General features: G+C 40.8%; 6 protein-coding genes across 6 annotated transcripts; 4 read left to right on the top strand and 2 right to left on the bottom strand.

The window, feature by feature from the left end:
* Window positions 1–72: 72 nt before the first annotated feature.
* Window positions 73–1,836, bottom strand: SAPINGB_P001901 (uncharacterized protein; the record flags this gene model as incomplete). The annotated part of the gene is made up of 1 exon (XM_031996621.1): window positions 73–1,836. One exon carries the CDS (start codon window positions 1,834–1,836, stop codon window positions 73–75), a length of 1,764 nt encoding a protein of 587 aa, XP_031852512.1.
* Window positions 1,837–3,084: 1,248 nt separating this feature from the next.
* Window positions 3,085–4,197, top strand: SAPINGB_P001900 (uncharacterized protein; the record flags this gene model as incomplete). Its single annotated transcript, XM_031996620.1, has 1 exon — window positions 3,085–4,197. The coding sequence occupies one exon, from the start codon at window positions 3,085–3,087 to the stop codon at window positions 4,195–4,197; it is 1,113 nt and encodes a 370-aa protein (XP_031852511.1).
* Window positions 4,198–4,236: 39 nt separating this feature from the next.
* Window positions 4,237–4,665, bottom strand: SAPINGB_P001899 (uncharacterized protein; the record flags this gene model as incomplete). The annotated part of the gene is made up of 1 exon (XM_031996619.1): window positions 4,237–4,665. The coding sequence occupies one exon, from the start codon at window positions 4,663–4,665 to the stop codon at window positions 4,237–4,239; it is 429 nt and encodes a 142-aa protein (XP_031852510.1).
* Window positions 4,666–5,801: 1,136 nt separating this feature from the next.
* Window positions 5,802–9,200, top strand: SAPINGB_P001898 (uncharacterized protein; the record flags this gene model as incomplete). Its single annotated transcript, XM_031996618.1, has 1 exon — window positions 5,802–9,200. The coding sequence occupies one exon, from the start codon at window positions 5,802–5,804 to the stop codon at window positions 9,198–9,200; it is 3,399 nt and encodes a 1,132-aa protein (XP_031852509.1).
* A 916-nt stretch (window positions 9,201–10,116) lies between these two features.
* Window positions 10,117–13,851, top strand: SAPINGB_P001897 (uncharacterized protein; the record flags this gene model as incomplete). The annotated part of the gene is made up of 1 exon (XM_031996617.1): window positions 10,117–13,851. One exon carries the CDS (start codon window positions 10,117–10,119, stop codon window positions 13,849–13,851), a length of 3,735 nt encoding a protein of 1,244 aa, XP_031852508.1.
* Window positions 13,852–15,779: 1,928 nt separating this feature from the next.
* Window positions 15,780–19,805, top strand: SAPINGB_P001896 (uncharacterized protein; the record flags this gene model as incomplete). Its single annotated transcript, XM_031996616.1, has 1 exon — window positions 15,780–19,805. One exon carries the CDS (start codon window positions 15,780–15,782, stop codon window positions 19,803–19,805), a length of 4,026 nt encoding a protein of 1,341 aa, XP_031852507.1.
* Window positions 19,806–20,910: the final 1,105 nt, after the last annotated feature.

Raw genomic sequence — 20,910 nt, 5'->3', positions numbered from 1 at the left:
ATTGTTACCAACTTTCCTTTTTTTACATTAACGATAAAACTCCAGATTAATATATTTATATTTTTTTTACACTTAATGAGCAAATCTAAAATCCAAGCGTTTGTTTCCTTTATCTTTTGTTGTTTTGCGATATTCTATACGTTCTTCCTCTGTCATGGCATTGAAAATTGCCTCACGTCTCTTGTTTCGCCACATGTAATATGCCTTTGTTCCAAGAATCAAAAACAGAGAAATAACAGAAAGCACAAAGATTACCCGGTTTCCACGCTTATAATATGGGGCATCATCTTTTCGGTACACGTTGGAAGCAATCACACTACCACCTTGCACAAACATATTATACACTGCTGCAGAAACAGTACGTGTCCGCACAGCGTTGGAATTGCGCGAGCACCAGCCAACAAGAATGGCATGAATATATGGTCCAGAAAGCAATATTACCAGCACTGCATATGTGCCCCAGACATTGTGCAATGTGCCACTCCAAAATGCTAATACCGCACCGCACGGAATTACCCATAGAGGCTGAAGTGACGAAATGAGAGAACGCTCATTTAAATGCTCAGTAAGCCACGTTTGAGATATCAAAAGGATAATGTGTACAAAATTTGGAGGAATAGTCAACAAATTAGTATAAAAAGTATTGAACCCGAGTTGCCGGAGATTGAGCGTAAAGTATGACGACACAGCGTTCGTAGGAATATAAGATATCAAACCAATAAGATACAATGGCCAGAGGTCATAATCCAAGAGAGATTCCCCAAGCTGCTTAAACGAAACAGCTTGGCGGTTATGCATATCTCCTTTAGACGGATCATCTCGGAGCACTCTATTGACAATAAGCTTTTCTTCAAATTCAGTAAACCAACCATTTGGGCGGAACCAGGTTTTTGTTTGAACAGGTGAAGCTGGCATTTTAAAAAACGACGCAATACCAATAACGAGTGTGACAAGCCCTTCAATGAAGAAAAGCCACCGCCAGCCTTCCCAGCCACCAACATTGCGTAAGCGCAAAATGACAAATGCAATAAGAGAAGAACCAATTGTCGTAAGCGTGCCCGATGTCCAAAAGAAGCTTAGGCGAAGAGGGAGCTCCGAACTGGTGTAAAAATATGAGAGCCATGACACAATTTCCGCAATAAAGCCGCCTTCTAAAAATCCAAGAAGCCCACGTGTGATAAAAAATGATGCTTTCCCAGAGATAAAGCTTTGGCTAATTGCCACCAGAGACCAAAGTGTCATTTGTGCCGGAATCCAGCGGTCTGGCCCCATTTTCTTTGCAATTAACTGGGAGGGGAGTTCGGAAAGAAGGAAGACAGTTAGGAAAATGGTTTGTCCGGTGTTGTAGTCATTTGTGGTCAAGTTGAGGTCTGTTAGCATATTGTCGGAAAGTGCTTGACTAATATTGCCGCGGTCAAGTTGAAGGGCAAAAAACATAAAGCAAGCCCAGAAACATGCCTTATATTCAATTTTCCAAAGTAATTTTTTTTCTTGCTCACGAGTCCATTGAAAAGTTGGATCGAAATGGAAGCGACCTTCATACCCAGCATTGCTGTAAACTTGTCTATAATGCTCTGCCACCTCAGGATCTTCAAAAACATGGTTTTTACCGCCGTAAAACAAATCCTTTGATTTTTCAAATGAGGGCTCACTTATTGAAAGACTTCGCACTACTGGATCTTTTTTGTTGTTAAACAGTTGTTCCCTTTCTGAAAAAGTCTCATAATTGTGATAATATAGGATTCCTCCATCGACCTCCTCATCATCGGAAGTGCCGTCAGCAGTTCTGAAAGAAACGACGTTAGCGTCATCCTTTTTTTTGGAAAACGAAGACATTTTTGGTGATTATGTCAATATGCAAATGCTAAAATAAATAAATCAATAGATCAATAAATAAACAGATAGAATGAAAAAAATGAATGAATGAATGAATGAATAAATAATTATAAAAATATGAAAATAAGTCCAAACAGCAGCAATTTAAAGAGGAGCGTCTTATTTATATCCCTCCTTTCTTATCTTTTAGACATATCATTCTTGCTTGGTATTACAAACCTTGAGAGAATATTGGGAGGAGGCGGAGAATTTCTAAAATAATTTCCAAGGACTCCGAGAAATTTGTCATGAATAAAATCACGGTGTAGCACGTTGTGTGGGGTGAAATTGTTTTAGTTGTTGCGTGGCTAAATAACTTGATGACGACATTTTTTTGGCATTGCATCATTATAGAGGCAAAACAAACTGAAGAGAAAAGGGGAGGTAAAAGGTGCTATCTTTTTATAGAATGTATGAATACCGCCAAAATGTAGTAATTGATAAATAATATAACAAGAATGTTGAAAAAAAATATTACGCGAAAAAAGATAACTACATTCTTAAGTTAAGTTAAGTTAAGTTAAATATTAACTTAAATTAATAAACAAATTTGGTTGTTTTTATGCAAGGTAATTTTAAGATTTTTTTCTAAAAAAAAGTAACACTCTTCATTTTTTTGTTTTTTTTTGTTTTCATTAAAGAATTTTCCTTGTTTTTGGCGTTAATGTGGTTTGGTGATTTTAAAATCATATGAGTAGATCTTTCATTAAATTTCATTTTTAAATTGAATTGCGTTAGTGGTTTAGCGGTAAAATTCGTCGTTGCCATCGACGAGCCCCCGGTTCGACTCCGGGCTGACGCATTAAATTTTTATTTTATTTTTTGTATCAACTTTTGAACTTATTTTGAAATTTTTATCTTGATTTGCATTAATATATGAGTTTAAAAAAAATTCCAATTTCTGATTACTGGTTTTAAAGTTATTTTGCTATTATGCCAAGTTTGATTTACTTTTTTTTTTTTTTTTTTTCAAAAATAATTCATTTCATTGAGCAATATTATTCGTAAGATTATCATATATTCCCCGCAAATCCCTCCCTTGAAAAAATGGTTAGTTGCCACAAATTCCAACGGCTCATCCGCCACCAACCACCATCTCGACACCTGATCACGTTGATTTGAGGGTTTTCAATGTTCCCAATCTTCTTCTATCTCTTCCTTTACTTTTCCTTCTTCATACTAACTCAAGCAGTAACAGAAAAAACTATAATGACAGTTCCAGAAACCAGTACTAAAATCCCTCTTTGGATCGACTGTGATCCAGGCCACGATGATGCCATAGCCATGTTGTTGGGATCAAACCTCCCAGAATATTTTTTCCTGGTGGGAATCTCAACGGTTCATGGTAACGCACCGTTAAAACGAACAACAAACAACGCCTTAGCACTACTAGATGCCTTTCTTGTGGATGAAGCGCATGGTACTGTGAATGTATATGCTGGTGCCGAACGACCACTTGAGCGACCACCTATGGGCCACGCTCCATCGATCCATGGCGAATCTGGACTGGATGGGACCAGCTTGCTCCCTAGTCCGACAAAACAAGCACAATGGCCTTCAGCAAACCATTCCAATCCTGCTGTAGATGCACTGGCTGAAGCTGTGAAACAATATCCAGACACTTTGGCTGTGGTTGCTACTGGTGCGCTTACCAATATTGCAGCGTTTGTACAAAAATACCCAGAGCTAATTGCGCCGATCCGGGTGCTAAGTGTCATGGGAGGTGCATTTGCAGCGGGCGGAAACATTACACCCAATGCGGAGTTTAACATTTGGTGCGATCCTGAGGCGGCGCGGATCGTTCTTGGGAGCAAGTATGGGAGCAATGCGCTGGCATCGAAGACAATCTTGCTGACTCTTGATATGACACACCAAGCAATTGCGACGCGCGAGATTTGCGAAAAGGTGCGCGGAAAAAATACAAGCGTGTCTGAAAAACAGTATTATGTGCGCCAGATGCTTTACGAATTGCTGGTGTTTTTCGGCAAAACATATACACGTGAGTTTGGAGCAGAGTTTGCGCGTGGGCCACCAGTTCATGATCCACTGGCAGTAGCTTGTGTTTTGCCTTTATACCACGTGCTGGGTGAGAGCGCTCCTGAAGAGAATACATTGCCTTCTCTTGATGTAAAATATACACGATACGCGTTAGACATTGAGACCAAGGATCCGAAGCTTGTAGGACAAACCATCAAATTGGGCAAAGATGCTGCAGAGGGTGTATATGTGATTGAAAGCATGGACATTGAAGCATTTTGGAGATTGGTTTTGCGCAGTTTGGACCACCTAGATGCGCGGGCGCACTCTCTACTAAAATTGTAGTATATTGAACAAATTTCAAATTTACCTTTTTTTTATTATTTAAAACTTTTCGCGACATGTTGGACAATTTGCTTTCACCTTATTCAGCCATGCTACTACGCAATCAGCGTGGAAGGCATGTTTACATGAAAGAACACGCATGGGAATCTGGTTTGCAGGCATATTGCGATCATCATCTACACCGACAGTGCATAGACAAATAGGACATGTGATGTTTTCTTCACCATGGCCTTGTCGGCTCGGGTGATCTTCATCAGAATTAAGTTCTTGTAGAACTTCTCCATACGGTCTTTTGGGGAACCGACGGTCAATTTCTTTCATTGTGAGTGTATTGTTAGCGGATAACCGAATTTCCAGAACACGTTGTGACCGTGGAACGGCTTTGACAGTGTATAATAGTTGAACGACAATGTTAAAACCGAAAAACATTAGCATGGCAATGCCGACAAATATGATAGCTTCTGGCATTTTGTGCAATTGAATATCGTCAGTTGCAGATTATAAGTTTGTTGTTTAGTTAGATATTAAGTTTTTTAGTTAAAAAAAAAAGTAGGATATTGAAACAATTTATAATGAAAGTATCGATATTTTAGAGACTTGACCATATTTATGGAATTTACAAAGAAAAAAAAAAGGCTGAGCATATTTTGCTAAAGAAACCTTAGAATTTTTTTGAATTTTTTTTTCTTGCTTCTAAACCGTGTAACAACAAAATATCGAACATTTCAGGTCTTGTTTGGAGCCTATATCGAGAACAACCCCAGAACGTGCCATAATTTGCAACGGTGATGGTGGTAAAGCTATTTTTATTATTATTATTATTATTATTATTATTATTATTATTATTATTATTATTATTATTATTATTATTATTATTATTATTATTATTATTATTATTATTATTATTATTATTATTATTATTATTATTATTATTATTATTATTATTATTATTATTATTATTAATATATATCTGTTACATTACAAGTACAGTTCTTATGTCTACTCTACTAATTATAGTTGTTTTTATTGGGATCCTCGTTGTATTCCCAGTTTGGAGTCTTGGCTTGGAAGGTTTTGTTTAGTGTAGTTTACAGGCGTTTGGAGGCACAGCTGTAGTATTTGTATGTATCAAGGAAAACGCAACAACGACCGAGAACATTCAGCAACTAACAATCAAAACTTGCTTCAGCCTACAAGAAAATGAATCAAAAAAAAAAATTAAAATTGCTAGCCAATACTTCATGATCTTTACCATAATTTTTAACATAAAATAGTGGCTACTGGACAAACATCAGTTTTCCTTCAGGTGGTGGTGGTGGTGGTAAGGCATTAAGGGTGTACTCCAGACCCTGACCAAACTGCTCAATTATGTCACGTGACGCGCCGCACTATTCACGTGAATGCCTCTAGGAATTTTCCCTTCTTTGAATTCTTCATATTCTTTTCTCCTCCCTGCCCTTAAAACTTCTTTGTATCATCACTACCACCAATCACTTTACTCATCTCTTCCAAACTAAACCTTTATACAAGGTCTTTTGTCTACTAGTCCCGACTGATCTCCCATTCGAGAACTCTCAGATCAACTGTAGCATTGCCAAGTTAATATGTCTGATCATCCAGAGCCGCCTGCTGCTGGCCCCCCTACTTCTACTGATATCAATCATAACGATGACCCCCAACATGAAGAACATACACAAGAACAATTAGAGCAGCAAAAACACCAACAAGATCCGCTTCCAGTTTCTAAAAAATTCCATCAGGGATTTGAAGATTGCTTTTGGTCGTCAGATTATGCTACCGGTCTCAATGTGCTTTTTGATAAGCTTGATCAAGGAGTTGTTGAAAACTCTCAGATCCTCGACTTTATCTCTCGCCGCATTTCTCTCGAATCTGCATATGCTGCTAATCTAAAATCCGCTTCTGAAAATGTCATGACGTCCCGCCAGGCTTCTGCTGGATTCGACAGAGACGAGGGAGCTTCGGCCAAGCAGGCTTTTGTAGCTTTCTTGGACGAATCATCGACTCAGGGTGAACTCCATTCACGTATTGCCGCAGGGCTTGAGCGCCAAGTTCGTGAACCCTTTAGCCAATATGCTGAAGCCCACAAGTCTAGAGTTTCTAAGGCCCGCAGTACTCTGTTGTCCAGGCTCAAGTCTTACAACAAATCAACAGCCAATGTCCACAAGGCCCAGCAAACATACTATGCTAAAGCCCGCCAGCTTGAAGAACTCACAAACTCCAGCGTCCCGGTTATGGTGGCATCTGGAGGAGCCGTTAACAATAACACTTCTGCCCGCTCTCTTTCCATGGCAATTTCATCCTCTGCTTCAGCCATCAACAAGCGCCTTTCTCTTGCTCAGTTTTCGAAAGGTGCTGAGCCTACCATCCCTGAAGCGGCTGAGTCTTCTTCTTCAGCTACTAAGGAGGATGAAAAAGGAAAATCTGTCACAAAACAGTCTACAATTTCGGAGGACCATATCGTTACACCACCAACCGCTTCCGCCGACGTAACTGCAGCCACGACTACCACAGCAGGTACTACTGCGCCCACGCCTCAAGACCCTCCCACCAGAACTGCTTCGCTCCCTCGTCAAAACTCGCTTTCTGGTGAAGTGGTCATTTTTGGTGGCCAGCAATACACTCCAAAGACTCTCCAGGAGTTACTTCAAGACTTTTTAACCAGTGTCCCCCAGGAAACTTTCAAAATCCCAATCATTGGCTCTTATCCCAATGTATCTACTGGCGAAGGAATTCTTCACTATATTCGTATCAATGTTGGTATCAACAATATTGGCATTGCTGAAAAATATGGCCAAGATATGGTTGATCAAGGATTTTTGCGACTTGTTGGTGCTGTAGGCAGCCGCTTCTCCGGAACTTCTAATTCACGCTACCAGTGGTTACCTAGAGCCACTGAGTTTGCTAAAAATGGCGTTTATCACCAGTCTTCGACTAGCGAAAAACTTAGTGAAATTCAATCCACCATTATTGCTGAAGAGCAAACTGCTACTGATGCAGCTTCAACTTTTGCGAAAAAGACTTCCAATATAGTCTCGGGATATTTTTCATCATTGCTTGCAAATACTGAAGATGAATCCAAGCCCGAGGGGAATATAGATGCTCCTCCTTCTTCTGTTCATAAAAGACACGAATCCATGTCTATTTTATCGAGTCTTAGCCGCGCAGGCACTTTGAATGGTAAGTCCCACTCACGTACGGCGTCATCTGCCGATTTTGGTACTACTCAACAACCTCTGCCTCGCCGCGAGTCTCAAATTAGCAAGCTTCAGCGCGAAATCACTGAGCTTGATGAAAAGTACCAGATTGCAGTTCGCAACCTTGATGATGAGCGTTGCGGTCTTGAGTTGGAAATTTTTGAGCTTTATCCATTTATGCAGCAATGCGAGCGTGACCGTCTGCGTGCCGTCAAGAAGGTTCTCCTTGATTTTACAGCTGGAATTGGCCGTACCCTTAACAATCTTCATCAATCTGTTCAACGCATGGCATTCCATGAGTCTTTGCTGGACCCAATCAAGGATCTTGATTACTTGATTGAACGATACAAGACTGGTCCTTTTGCACCAAAACCTGTTGTATACATGGGGTTTTTCAAATCTCACCGTATCCAGTCGTTCGGTGTTGATCTCAAGTTTGTACCCTTTGTGGTTGAGGACTTTGTTGGCTACATCTCTGACGAAAAGAATGTCACTGGCAAGGACGAGGAAATCACTTCTGGAATTACCGAGTTCCCGTCTATATCCACTGGCGGTAATTCGTACAAGTCCCGCCTTACTTCTGATACCTCGCGTAATATTCTTATTGGCTTGTGGACCCAAGCCCAAGCACCTATTGATGAGATTCAAGCTTTGCGGCGCAAAATCAACACTTCCAAGAAGTTTAATCCTGAAGAGGCATTCAAAGGCTACACTTTACCGACGGTTATTTCGACCTTGCGCGAGTTTTTGCTTGAGCTTCCAGACTCTATTATTTCGTCTACAGTTTATGACGTTATCAAAAGTGCTTATTCAAAATCTGGGCCAGGAGCCAATGTTTCTTTGGAAATGGCACTAGAGGAAAGAAAGGATGCTGAAGCTAGTAATGCTGAACAGCGTGTAGAGCGCTTGGTGGGACTTTTAACCCATTTGGAGCGTGAAAATCTTTCTAATTTGAAGGTTTTGATTAGCCATTTTGCTGATATTTGCAAAGTTTCTAGTGAATCAACTCCATTTAAAGCAGTTTTGCCTGAGGATATACCAGACAATGTTAAGGATTTGTCACGCAGCATCGCACCATACTTGCTAAAGCCTCGAGCTACGACCTCACTTACTTTGACAGAAAAGCACCCCATGCAGTTGACCCAAGACTTGATTATTTACCGTGACGTAGTTTTTTCTCAAGTTGAAGCGCGGCTAGAAAAGGCCCAGAAAAATCGACGACGATCACGGTCTGCGTCCGGGTCTGAGGCCAACCGGCGGTTTCACATTGAAGAACGCAATAAGGCTATCGCAGCAGCTCACGGAGTAAACAATGCAGGGACCATTACACCTTCGCACTCGTCATCATCAATTGCAGCTATTGTTTCTGGAGGCAGCGCTAATGGTTCACCTCCATCTAAAATCTCAGGCCCACTTCCTTTAACACTCTCTTCAAGTGTGCGTTCACGCCACTCGGTGACCAATAGCGACGCATCGGACGAGGGTCGTACCGAGGAAGGCTCTACGGATGGACCTTACGGTGAGCTGACTTCAGGGTCAAACTTACGACTTGCAAGGCCTTTATCGCATCGCCGAACACCATCGGGGAACAAGCTGTCGATTCGGTCATTCCTTGAACCTGGTGGAGGGATTTCGCGCAGTTCTACGCCTACACCAGGTTCTCAAGGGTCTGGTGATAGCTCATCATCTGTACCCACTGAGGCTCCATCGTTAGTTCCACCTACAATTTCAGTGATGGATGCTTCTGAGGTTGAGAGTAGTTTACATGATTCAGCGAATATCAATTAAAAGGTGGAGGGAAATTTTTACGCAATTATTTGACTTTGGTTTTTCATGGAAGGTTTATTATGATTATTATTTTTTTTTTTAATTTTATATTATATTTTTATTATACATATGATAAATAGAATTTATTTTTATTAAACTATCGGATAAAGAATTATTTTTTATACAATGCTTGTTTGATGAAATAAAAAAAGACGAAACATGGGTCGCATTAATAAAAAAAATAGCCTCGTGATATTCAGGCACAACTTATGTTCCTGGATCTAGTTTTGATAAAAAGAAAAAAAAAAATTTAGAATATGTATGTTTGGAAATACCGACATTGTTAATATATGAGAGTTTTATATAAAAACAAAACTACAACATGGGATGTAAAGGAAAGAAATAATGCAAGGACTGGAAATAATTTGAGGGAAATGGCCGTACACCACGCGGATACAAAAGAGACATGTGAAAATTTTTAATTTTTTTTTATCTTGTACCTTACATGGAAAAATAAATGGTGGAAACATATTTAATAGAATTTTTATCATGGGTTGATTGCGGAAATGGATATTTCAAGGGAAAAAAAGGCGGGCAGGGATTTATTTTGTCAAAATTCCAAAACAAGGTTTGCAATGTTTTGACAGCACAGCCGCACATGTTGGTGAAACGTTTTTTATTTATTTATTTATTTTTTTTTTTTTTGGCATCTGACAGAAAGAAAAGCAGATTTGAGGATAAAAATTTGTCCCAAAAGATCAATACAAATTTGGTATTAAAAAAAAAAATGCTGCGACTGACGGTGTGTTGAGTATATAAAAAAAATGAGTTTATATATAAAGAAAGCCTGCCTTGTTATGAAAAGATGAAGAATAAAAAAAAAAGGAATATTTTTAAAAATCTCATCAAGAAAAATATACCAATTCTCTATTAAATCATGCACAATATAAATTCCAGAGTTACGCCTAATATCAAACGTCTCTCATCTGTGGTGTCCTCGGCGGTTAACAGAATTTTAAACGGCTGGGAAGAACCAGTCACAGTACCCACAGAGCCTGCTCGAATCTACAACTATGGTCCGCAACAATCATCATCAACACAAAGCAAAAACAACGGATTACGACACCTTGTACTGGCAGCCAAAGCCATGGGCCAAAATAATACACAGAATAACCAGGGTTCTGAAAAACCTTCATCATCTTCCCCACCCTCGCCAACAGTATCACAACAGCCACCAATCCCTCCACGACAAATTGTAATCACTAGTACACCTTATATCGGTCTACGTGCACGGTTATCACAAGTGTGGATCAACCCATACACTCTATTTTTAGTTCTTATAATCATCAAAATTTTTTCTTTCAACAGTAACCTGCAACAAGCGCTGAGCGCTGCGTCAAGGGCAACTACAAACAACTGTGGGGCAGCTGAGAAACTCGCATCCAAAGCGCTTTCTGCGCCGCACGACATTGCTGCTGGAGCCGGGATTGCGCTTGCAAAGATGGTTGAGTATGGAATTCAAGGGTTGATTTTAATTCTTGTCATTCTCATGTCGGTTTTCGAGGAGCTTGTGTTTTTCATTATTAACACGCTTGTGGGGACCTTTATGTGTTTGATTACAACTGCAGTGGAAACGGTTGCAAATGTTGGGTTGGATGCGGCTGAGGAAGTGATTGGGTTTGCAAACAGTACCATAACCACAGTACTTGAAGGTGTCGACAGCGGTCTTGACAGTATCGAAAGTGCAATTAACAGTGTGAGCAGTGTGCTCAACTCGGTGTCAAGCATATTTTCAGACGACTCTGATCCCATCAAGAATGTGACATTGAGCCTGGGGGCGCTGCGTAACATTTCAATCCCGGACTCTGTCACCAGCAAAATTGAGGAGATCCGGTCATTGGTTCCAAACTACGACATGGTGAAAAATGCAACCAAAGAAGTAATTGCAGTTCCTTTCGACCTCATCAAGCAAGAGCTCAACGACACCATCATGAACCAAAAGATTGCATACAACTCTTCAGCAGCGACATTACCACCAAAGGACCCTGTGGTTGAATTCTGTTCAGTCAACAGTGACACGGGACTGACGGGGACACAAGAGTTTTACAATGCACTTGCAGATGGGACTGGGTTTTTAGCGCGAGTGTTTATGATTGTCGTTGCAGTGGTTGCCCTTCTTGTATGTGTGCCAGTAGTATATCGTGAGATCAGACACTGGGTATGGTTACGAACATGTGCAGAGTCAAGTGTTGAGCAGGAAGTTTTAAGTGATTTATACACTTACGATGAAACACGTGAGACACATGTTTCAAGATTCATTGGAGTGATTCAGCGGGCTCAGAGTCATTGGATGGCTCGGGGTCAAGATTTTGCAGCCAGACAGTTTCAAGGCGATGCACATAAGCAAGTTCTTGCGAGGTGGTGGGTCGAGTATGTTATGTATCCTCCTGTTGTTGGAGCTTTGTTACTTGGTCTTGCAGGTGTTGCAATTGTTGCGATTCAGTTTATTATTTTCTCCCAAGTGACCAAGGCCTACGAGACTGTTTCGGCACCAGGCTATTTTTCATCTGGAAGCAGTAACGACGGTTCTTTAGCAATTGCCGGGTTTGATGGTCAAGCCCTTATGACACAGATGGAAGATGGCATTGATGGGTGGGTTGACGGCACTAATCTTGAGATGCATCGGGTTCAAGAGGACATCAACGACAAGCTGCTTGGATGGGTGAATACTGCTGCTGGAGCAGTAAACACAACTCTTTCTGTATTTTCAAACAAGATGAACCAGGAGTTGAATGAGACGTTTGGCGGGACCATTTTCTACAGTGGAATTGTTGGGGTAGTGTATTGTACGATTGGGTCCAAAATTGAGGCAATTCAAGAAGGTGCTGCTTGGATATACAGTCATAGCAGCATCAGCTTGCCGAATGTGACAGCTGCGTATATCACAAATGCGACCGAAACGAGCGAAAGCAGCCTTAATAGCAGCAATGGTTCATTGGAAGAATCCAAGTTAGATGAACTGTTGGATTCTACAAAAGACTTGCTGACTTCTGGTATCAAGTTTATTGTTGAATTTTATAAATCATCACTGTACCAGGAGTTAACCATTTCACTGGTGCTTGTTGGAGCTTGGATTGTTGTTGCATTGGCTGGGGGTTGTTACTGTGTTTGGGAATTTCACATGGCTCGTCGCAGGGCTTTGAGGGGTAGTAGTGGTAGTGGTAGTAGTGGTATTGGTGGTGGTGTTGGTGGTGGCGAGAAGGGTTTTGGAGATTCCGGAGGCCCGGTGCCGAGATTGCCGCAGTGGCAAACGCCGTCGGACGGCCGGGCGTGGTGGCGGACCGGAGCCCAATCCGAATCGCCGAGAGACCGTTGTTTGTCTGGTGAAAGGAAGGTTGGGGGAAACTGCCCCAAACAGGAAGGTGGGGGTACTGAGGACAGACAGCCGTACAAAGGTGAAAAGGCTTTCATGGAGATAGGAGAAGCAGTGGCTGGAGATGCAACAAGAACAAGAACAAAAACAAAAACAATAGCAGCATCAGAATCACAAACTCGAAACAGTCCAACAAGTCCATTGAGTCCAGTGACTCCAACTACACGCAGTCGACGAGCCAAGTATGCTGCATTGATTCGTGGTGCAACTTTAGGGGGATCTTCCAGATTGCCTGTGGTTGTGCCTCCGCCCATGTTTCCACCACCAAGGCCGTTGCGCCACGCCAAGGTGAATCAGTTCACGGTTCCATTCAATGTTGGAGCACAGCATCCAATAGTTTCATCTCCAATTGAGCTTCCTCGGGTCCCGGCCAGATTGGTGTCGTTTGGTCGAGATAGAGATAGTGTTGAGTTTCCTCCTGAGTTTCGGAGCTTCCCATATCCTGGCAATACGTATCGGTTGGCGCAGTTGCAACAACAACAACAACTACAACGGCAGAGGACTATGGAAGAAAAGAATAAAAAAGAAGAGGAAAAAGAAGAAAGAAAGAGGAAAGATAAGATGGAACAGGATACCATGGTGAAGGATTGGCATGGAGTAAGTTGTAGCGAAAACCCGGAAGCTTGTGCGGCAAAGGGATCGTCAGCATGTAGTTGCGGTCGGCATGCTCCTGCACTTCTTGCAACACCGACATCAAATGGGACAACAAGTGTATCTACCAAGTCTACATTTACAAATGGCAACCAGAGGATGAGTGAGGATGGGGTTGTAAAAAACGATGAGGACCATAGTGGACACAGCGATAGTGAAGCATCCTTTCAATATGGAGATGAGACTAAGGGTCTTCAAACAACCACGGTACTACAGTTGGGATCATTTCATCATCCGCTTCCTCAGACTTTGGCCAACAATAGCAGCAGCAGCAGTCTCAGCACTTTTGGTGGGGTTTCTGCAGCTCATGAGAGGTTGCTTTCGTTAGGAAGTCGCAAGTATGGAATGTACCGCCCCCCAGTTGATTCGCCCATTCTGCCGTCTCCTGCAGGTCGTGGGACGCAGATGGGTAGTAAACCAAAGAAAATGGAAGAGAATGAGAAGGAAGGGGACTTTAGACAACTGAGTCCGCCTAATAGTCCGGAGCCTAGAGATGTGCAAGCCAAAGCTGTTACGGGGTCTCGAAGAGCGCGAGTTGAAATGGGAGGTGGTCGCAAGAGTGCGCATGTGTCAGTGTACTACAGTTGAGCAGGGTTTGAATATTGGTATTCATTTGAAGAGTCCGTTGCTTTATTGTAAGCTTATAGTTATAGTCGTTATATTTATTTATTATTTATTTATTTATTATTTATTATAATTATGAATCTAAATCTAAGTTTGAATAATATTTCAACTCTTACAAATAAATGGGATTGATTTTGAAAATATTTTGTAAAGTTACAACAATCGGGTAGAGCGGCTGGTGGCGGAGTGCGCATGAAAGAAGTCCGCAATGGAAGAGGCGGTTGGCCAAAAAAAAAAAATAAAATAAAATAAAATAAAATAAAAAAAATTAAATTAAATTAAATTAAATTAAATTAAATCAAATCAAATTAAATCAAATTAAATCAAATCAAATCAAATCAAATTAAAGTAAATTAAATCAGAGACAAACAAAAAAACAAACAAAACGATAAAGTGGGGGGGGGTGAGGGGGGGCTCAATTGTGGCCTTGAAATTTATTAGAGAAAGAAAGGCCTTGTAGTTGTTAATAGATGAGAAGGGTAAGGGTATTTATGACCTATTGTTTTTTTTTTTAATTTATTATTCGTTTAGTATATTATATACAACATATATATATATATATATATGTGTGTGTGTGTGTGTGTGTGAGTGTGAGTGTGAGCGAGAGAAGGCGCGGGGTACCTCAGTGGGTATTTTTTTTTTTTTTATTGAAATAGGACGGCCTGAATTGTGATTTCTGGGCATTGAAAGAGTGATAAATTGTCAGTGTTAACACGCGGGTTGATTCATCCGAATATAGTACTGAAACTAATGAAGATTACATAAGAAGTCACCAGACAAAGCTAAGTATTAGCAAGTATTAGTCATTTGATTATATAATATTTGTTCCCACAGCTGGTTGGGTTCTTTATTGAGCAAAATCAGACCGATTGAAAAAAAAGGTATTGTCATATTTATTTCCTCCATTTTTGTTTTTATTTGTTTTTTTTTTTTGAAATGATTTTTAAATATTCTTATAATTGATATATAACAAATTATTTATAAAATTTTAAAATAAGCATATCTAGTTTAATTCAACTTTTGCTACATTTCAGCTAATTTTTTTTTTTTTTTTTTTTTCAAAGGCTCGTTGACCAACTCTGTGTGACGGGAAAGGCGGGTGGTGGGATGAAGATTACATAACATGCTGAGTAATCAGCAGACCACTATTGCCTAAAGAAAGAGACTTTTTTTTCTTATAGGTGTAGGCGCGTGTTTATGTTCTTAAAATAAATAAAAAAAAAAAAAAAAATTAATACGGTTTCCGGCACATCATCTTTTAATTGATTATAAGAATTTGATTCATCAATTTTATAAAAATGCGTTGGATCACGGAAAAACTGTTTTTGCCGATAAGTTTAATGATATTGTTGTGATGTTGGGTAGTCTTGGTGGTGGGGGATTTATTGGCGGGCAGGCTGTAATTTTTCCACCATCTATTAAATGGCAGACAGATGCGGAAATCAACAAGTTTTTTTTTTTTTTTTTTTGTGTGTGTGTATGTGTCTGGGCAAAAATAAAAATAAAAATAAAAATAAAAGGACACAGGGTGTTTTTTAGATTTAATATAGGGGAAAAAAAAATTATAAAAGTGATTGAATCCCCCCCCCCCCCCCCAAAAAAAAAAAGCTTTTTTTGTTCCACCATACAGTATTTATATATATATTTATATTTATATTTATCTATCCATCAGGTACCGCGTTATCAAAGGACTTTTATTGTCATCTTTAAAATTATTATTTTCATCATTTAGAAATGCTAGGCTCCCAGAAATAATTGTACGTCTTTTTTTTTTCAATACTCTTAAATACCCATATAATTAACGCGTTTTTTTTTTTTTTTTTTTTTTAATTTAATCATAGAAACAAAAATCACTTTACAATATTTAATATATATATATATATATTTACGATATGGTCTTAACAGATTCAAAATCTTCTCTCGCGTCTTCGCAATCTTCCGACCAATTGATTCATAAAGAACAATCTTCTACTCCTCAATCTCAGCACCAACAACTGCAAGAGCAACAGTCAGAAGAACAACAACAACAACCAGAAATTCAAGAAGAAGAATTAAAAACTCAGGCAGTAAATATACAACCAACTCAAGACCAGGACCAGAACCAGGACCAGGGCCAAGTTCAAGTTCAAGTTCAAGTTCAAGTTCAAGTTCAAGATTCGGCTCAAAGCCAAGCTTCAGATCAGGTTCAAGACCAAGTTCAAGATCAAGACCAACAGCAGCAGCAACAAGAAGAATCAGTCCAAGAATCAGTTCAAGAATCAGTTCAAGAACAACCACAAGGCGAATCACAAGAAGAATCACAGCAAGAACCAGCGACTTCAACTCAACAACCGCAAGAACAAACAGAATCTACTGCAGCTCTTGAAGTGGAACTCAACGATAATGACGATGATGCAAATCTATACATTAATCTTCCTTCAGCAGACGCACCTTCTCCAGCCCCGTCTACTTCCACTCAGTTTTTAGATCAAAAACAAGCTGTATCCGCAACAGTAGTAGTACCAACCTCATCTGTCGCAAATACTTCTACCCCAGAAGATGATGCAGCCACAACACTTAACAATGCAGTTGCTGCTGCTGCTTTAGCTGCTGCACAAGCTGCAGCCGAAGCCGTGGATGAAGAAGACGATGAAGAGCAATCAAAAACTGTAGAGGCCATGGAACAATCTCTTAACAGACATCACGAAAATCACCGGATTCAAGTCACAGAAGAGGAACAGCCAGGATCAGCAGATCCAATAACAACAACAACTTCGACCAAAGAAGATGACGTTGATGTCGATATGACTGTAGAAGACGACAACGATCAAGAATTACCTGACCAACAACAAGAGGCAAATTCTGAAGTGGTCACGGCAGCGGCAGTGGCAGCAGCTCGAGCAGCAGCCGAAGCTGCTGCAGATTCTTTTGAATCTGACCAAGAAGAAGAAAAACCTAAGGAACCGAAACCAAATGGCGTTCCTTCCAAAAAGCAAAAGGAAAATTTACCTTCTTCGACCTCCATTTCCATTTCCACCTCTACCTCGTCTTCCGCTTCTTCCCCTCCATCTGAACCTAATGCCCGCCCATGGCCTATTGACAAACCAGTCAATGCCCAGGAATTTCAACATCTCCCACGAATTCTCCGCGAGTCTCTTGTGGAGTCTTCTGAGTATGCAAATGGTCTTACGTATATCCCCCAAATCCAATCTAAGGCATTTGACAGCAAAGATTCAGCAGTGTCTTACCTTAACCGTTTTGCAAGTCATGAGGGGTTCGAAGTTGAATTGTCTTCTTCATCGGATAAGTTAATCTACCACTGTACACACGCACAAACATGGCCTAAACGCTCCCACGCAGAAATGGAGCTTGACCACGAAAATGTTTATGAGCCGTGCCCCTTTAAGGTGGCCGTTTCTTATAACCCCTCTAACGATATTTGGTACCTTGAATCTCTTTTCCCAGACCACAATCATGGTCCCACAGGTCCCGCGGCTTCAGCAAAACGCCGCCGCCTGACTTACTTTCAAAAAACAATTAAAGACGAAATAGAGTTGCCATCCAAGTTCTTTAAACCAGTATCTCATGCTCACTATGGTACCTCCACGCCTCCAGTTTTCCAAGCCCCTCCTTCCATTACAAACGCCTATTCATCTCCCGGCGAACCTGAAGACTTAAAAAAACCCGACATGCTACGCGGGCTTGTGGGCGCATTACGCTTTGACAATGCCTACGTTGCTGATCGACTCGACAAGAACGGTGCAGTGACACATCTCTTTTGGACTACGCAAGGATGTATGGACATGCTGCGCATGTTTCCCGAGGTGCTTTTTATCAACATTGTGCGCAGCCCAAATGTGCCTCCATTAGTACACATTGTTGGTATTACGTGCTTTGACACAACATTTGAGGTCGGGTACGGGTTTATTAAAACTCATGTTGTTGACGGTCTGGCATGGGTACTCAGCAGTTTAAAGGAAATTGCAACAAAGGCACTGCAAAAGGAGTATCGACCAACTGCCGTGATTATGCACCATGATTTGCAGCTCATGGGCGCTGTCGAGCTACAGTTTGAAAATACATCTCAATTTTGTGTATCTCAGTTGATGCGTGATGTCAATGAAAAGGCAAGCGATTTCTTTAGTGCGCCAACTGAACGTCGCCGATTCATTGAAAAGTTTCAAAAACTGGTGGACTCTGAGACTGCTGACATTTATTCTTTCAATGAGGCTGATTTCCGTAAAGAGTATCAGGGTACTAAGATTTTCGAGTACGTGACATACCAATGGCTTCAGCAAAAGACGCGCTTTGTGCGTGCCTATGTTGATCAGCACTTACACTTTAACAACTATACCATGGGTAAGGCTGAGCTAGCGCAAGCAACTATCACCAATTATGTGCTGGAATGCAATGGCGATGTATTGAAGATGTATTATCGGATATCTGATATGCTTAAGCGCAATAAGGTGATTTATGATAATCGGCTCAAGAGTGAACAAGAACGATGTCCAATGAAGTTTTTTGTGCCATTTTTCGATGACGTTCGGTTTAAGGTGTCAACACATGCCTTAGAGCTTATCAAGGAACAACATGAGTTATATCTGGAAGCACAATCAATTCATGAACCTCTTTCAAGGTGTACGTCAATGTTTACAAATACTACTGGACTGCCTTGTAAACATACATTGGCACGACCAGCTACAATGGACGACATCCATCCGCACTGGTGGCTTAACAAACAAAAAACGCATTTGGTTCCACTTTCCGACCACGATAAGCGGGACATTGAGCTCATGTCCAAGTTTGATCATATGCAGTCGCTAGTCAAGCAGCACTTTTTGAACTACTCGCAGCTGGACCTGCGCGAGTACATGCTGCACGAAATGATGAAGTTTTTTTGCCGACTGGGTGTACCAGGAATTGATGCACGGGCTGCTGGGATTATTTCATCTGGAGGAAATGCTCCGGGGACTCCAGGCACACCTGCATCGCCCAGTTTAAATCCGCGCGTGACACCTCCGCCACAGTCATCTGCTATTATGAGCCCAAATATTTTGTCAGGTTCTGCATCGCCAGTACACCATGGACCAGGAACGAGCTTAGGTGGATTAAGAGTATCTACACCGACAACAACTTCCCATAAACATTCCTTGAATAATGTGTCATCACCACACCCGGAGGGATCTGGAAACGTTAGTGTGGCAGCTGCTGCAGCGGCAGCGGCGGCGGCAGCAGCAGCAGTAGGCGGGTCGCTGGACGGGTCGCCAGACATTCCGCTTGTGTTGTCACAAATGTATTCTTCTGGTGCTTTGCGATCTCCGTCTGCAAGTGTCGATGGAACAAACACGCCAGGAGCGACGTCATCTGCACAGGGACAAAACCATGGTTCTGTTTCTACTAGTAATAATGCTGGAGGTAATCATAATATACCGGCTAGCTCGGTGGCAGTAACAAGTTCAGTAGCGACAACAGGCACGAGTATTCCTGCAACAAGGTCGTATACGAGTACAGGAAGTACAGCTGAGTTTAACGAACTTGCGGCAGCGGCCGCAGCAGCAGCAGAGTTGGAGACTGGAGGTTATAGTGGGGGATCATCTGGGTCTAGTGGAGCTGCAGCAAATGGAGGTACAAATGTGTCGTCATCTGGGATATCTCATGGGGTATCAATGTCAGGCGCGTCGACGGGTGCGGGTCATCATCTTTCTCACCATGGTGCAGTTCATTCGTCATCATCATCTTATGGTGGCTCAAGTGGAGTAGGGGTAGGAGCAAGTGGGTATACTGCAAGTCCTGGGTCGTATGAATATGGACATGGTCGTGGTGGAAGCGCAAGTGGTGGAGGAGAGTTTTCGCCTGCGCCGCGCAAGTGTGGTAAATGCAATCAAATTGGACATAATTCGCGGACTTGTGGCCAGCGATTGTCTTTGGATGGATTGTAGATTGATATTTAAAAAATGATGAAGTAGATTTGTGTTTTTTTATTTTTTTTTAATTTTTAATGGGAAAAGTGACGAATATTAATAGTTTATGAGCTAAAGAGTTGAAAAGTTGAAAAGTTGTTGTTCGATTGAAAGTTAAGTTAAAAGTTGAGGCATACAGGAATTTGAATAATTTTTTTTTTGAATGATTTCATTTTAAGTATTTAGTATGAGAGGTCGCTTTAAAAAAAAAAAGGAGTGAAAGATTGAAGCTTATTAGGTACATAAAGAGAGGGCCCAGCTGATATTTATAGCGTTTTTCTTGAAAAGTTTTTTTTTTTTTTTTTTGACAACAGCGAGAAAATGGCGGAAAGAAAAAAAACGATGTGAGTATAGACAGTGAAGTTTCTCCGGGTGGTTTCCCCCCCTCCTCCCCCTTTTTTTTTTTCTCGGGGAAAAAAGATGAAGAAAATGGACGTCTTTTTATATAAACCTACATATTTGTCTACACACCAATTTTTTTTTTTTTTTTTTACTTTCCGACACCCCACCTTTTGATACGAAAAAAAAAAAAGAAAGATTCTCTTGATTGATAAAGAACAGGAAGTTTCTTTGATCTAAATAGAGTGGGGGAAATGGAACTTTTCGGAGGGCCGGAAGAAGGGGGGATGGGTTGGTTGATTTTGAAAATTTTCGTTTGATTGGGGAACAAAAAGTTGAGGGAAAGATAGAAGGTGTAGTTTTTGAATATATAAGTTACATAATCAGGAAAAATGACATAAGGAAAGTCAAAATTAGGTAAGATTAGTCAGAAAGTTTGGTGAAAATACAAACAAAAAGGAGAATAAATCTGTGACAAGTGTGTGACATATTCTTTTTGACATATATTTGTGACAGTTGTAAGCCAGTTACACATTTTCAAAATGTAATAAGTAACAAAAATAAAAATAGGTTGGAAGAGTAAAAAAAACATTTGTCATACATACAAGTAACAGTCAAGAAAAGGAAATAAATTCAAATGCCGATCGGTCCGATATGCCACAAAAATATTGGGGCAGTCGGGGAGCGAGAAGCCGTTTGGATGTAGGGTGAAGAAAAAAAAAAAAAAAAAAAAAAGGAAAGAAGA

Source organism: Magnusiomyces paraingens, assembly GCF_902498895.1.
Source record: "Magnusiomyces paraingens strain CBS 517.90 genome assembly, contig: contig2, whole genome shotgun sequence".
Taxonomy (NCBI): domain Eukaryota; kingdom Fungi; phylum Ascomycota; class Dipodascomycetes; order Dipodascales; family Dipodascaceae; genus Magnusiomyces; species Magnusiomyces paraingens.
Note: the sequence above shows the minus strand (reverse complement) of the source record. Positions and strands in the feature narration are given on the sequence as shown.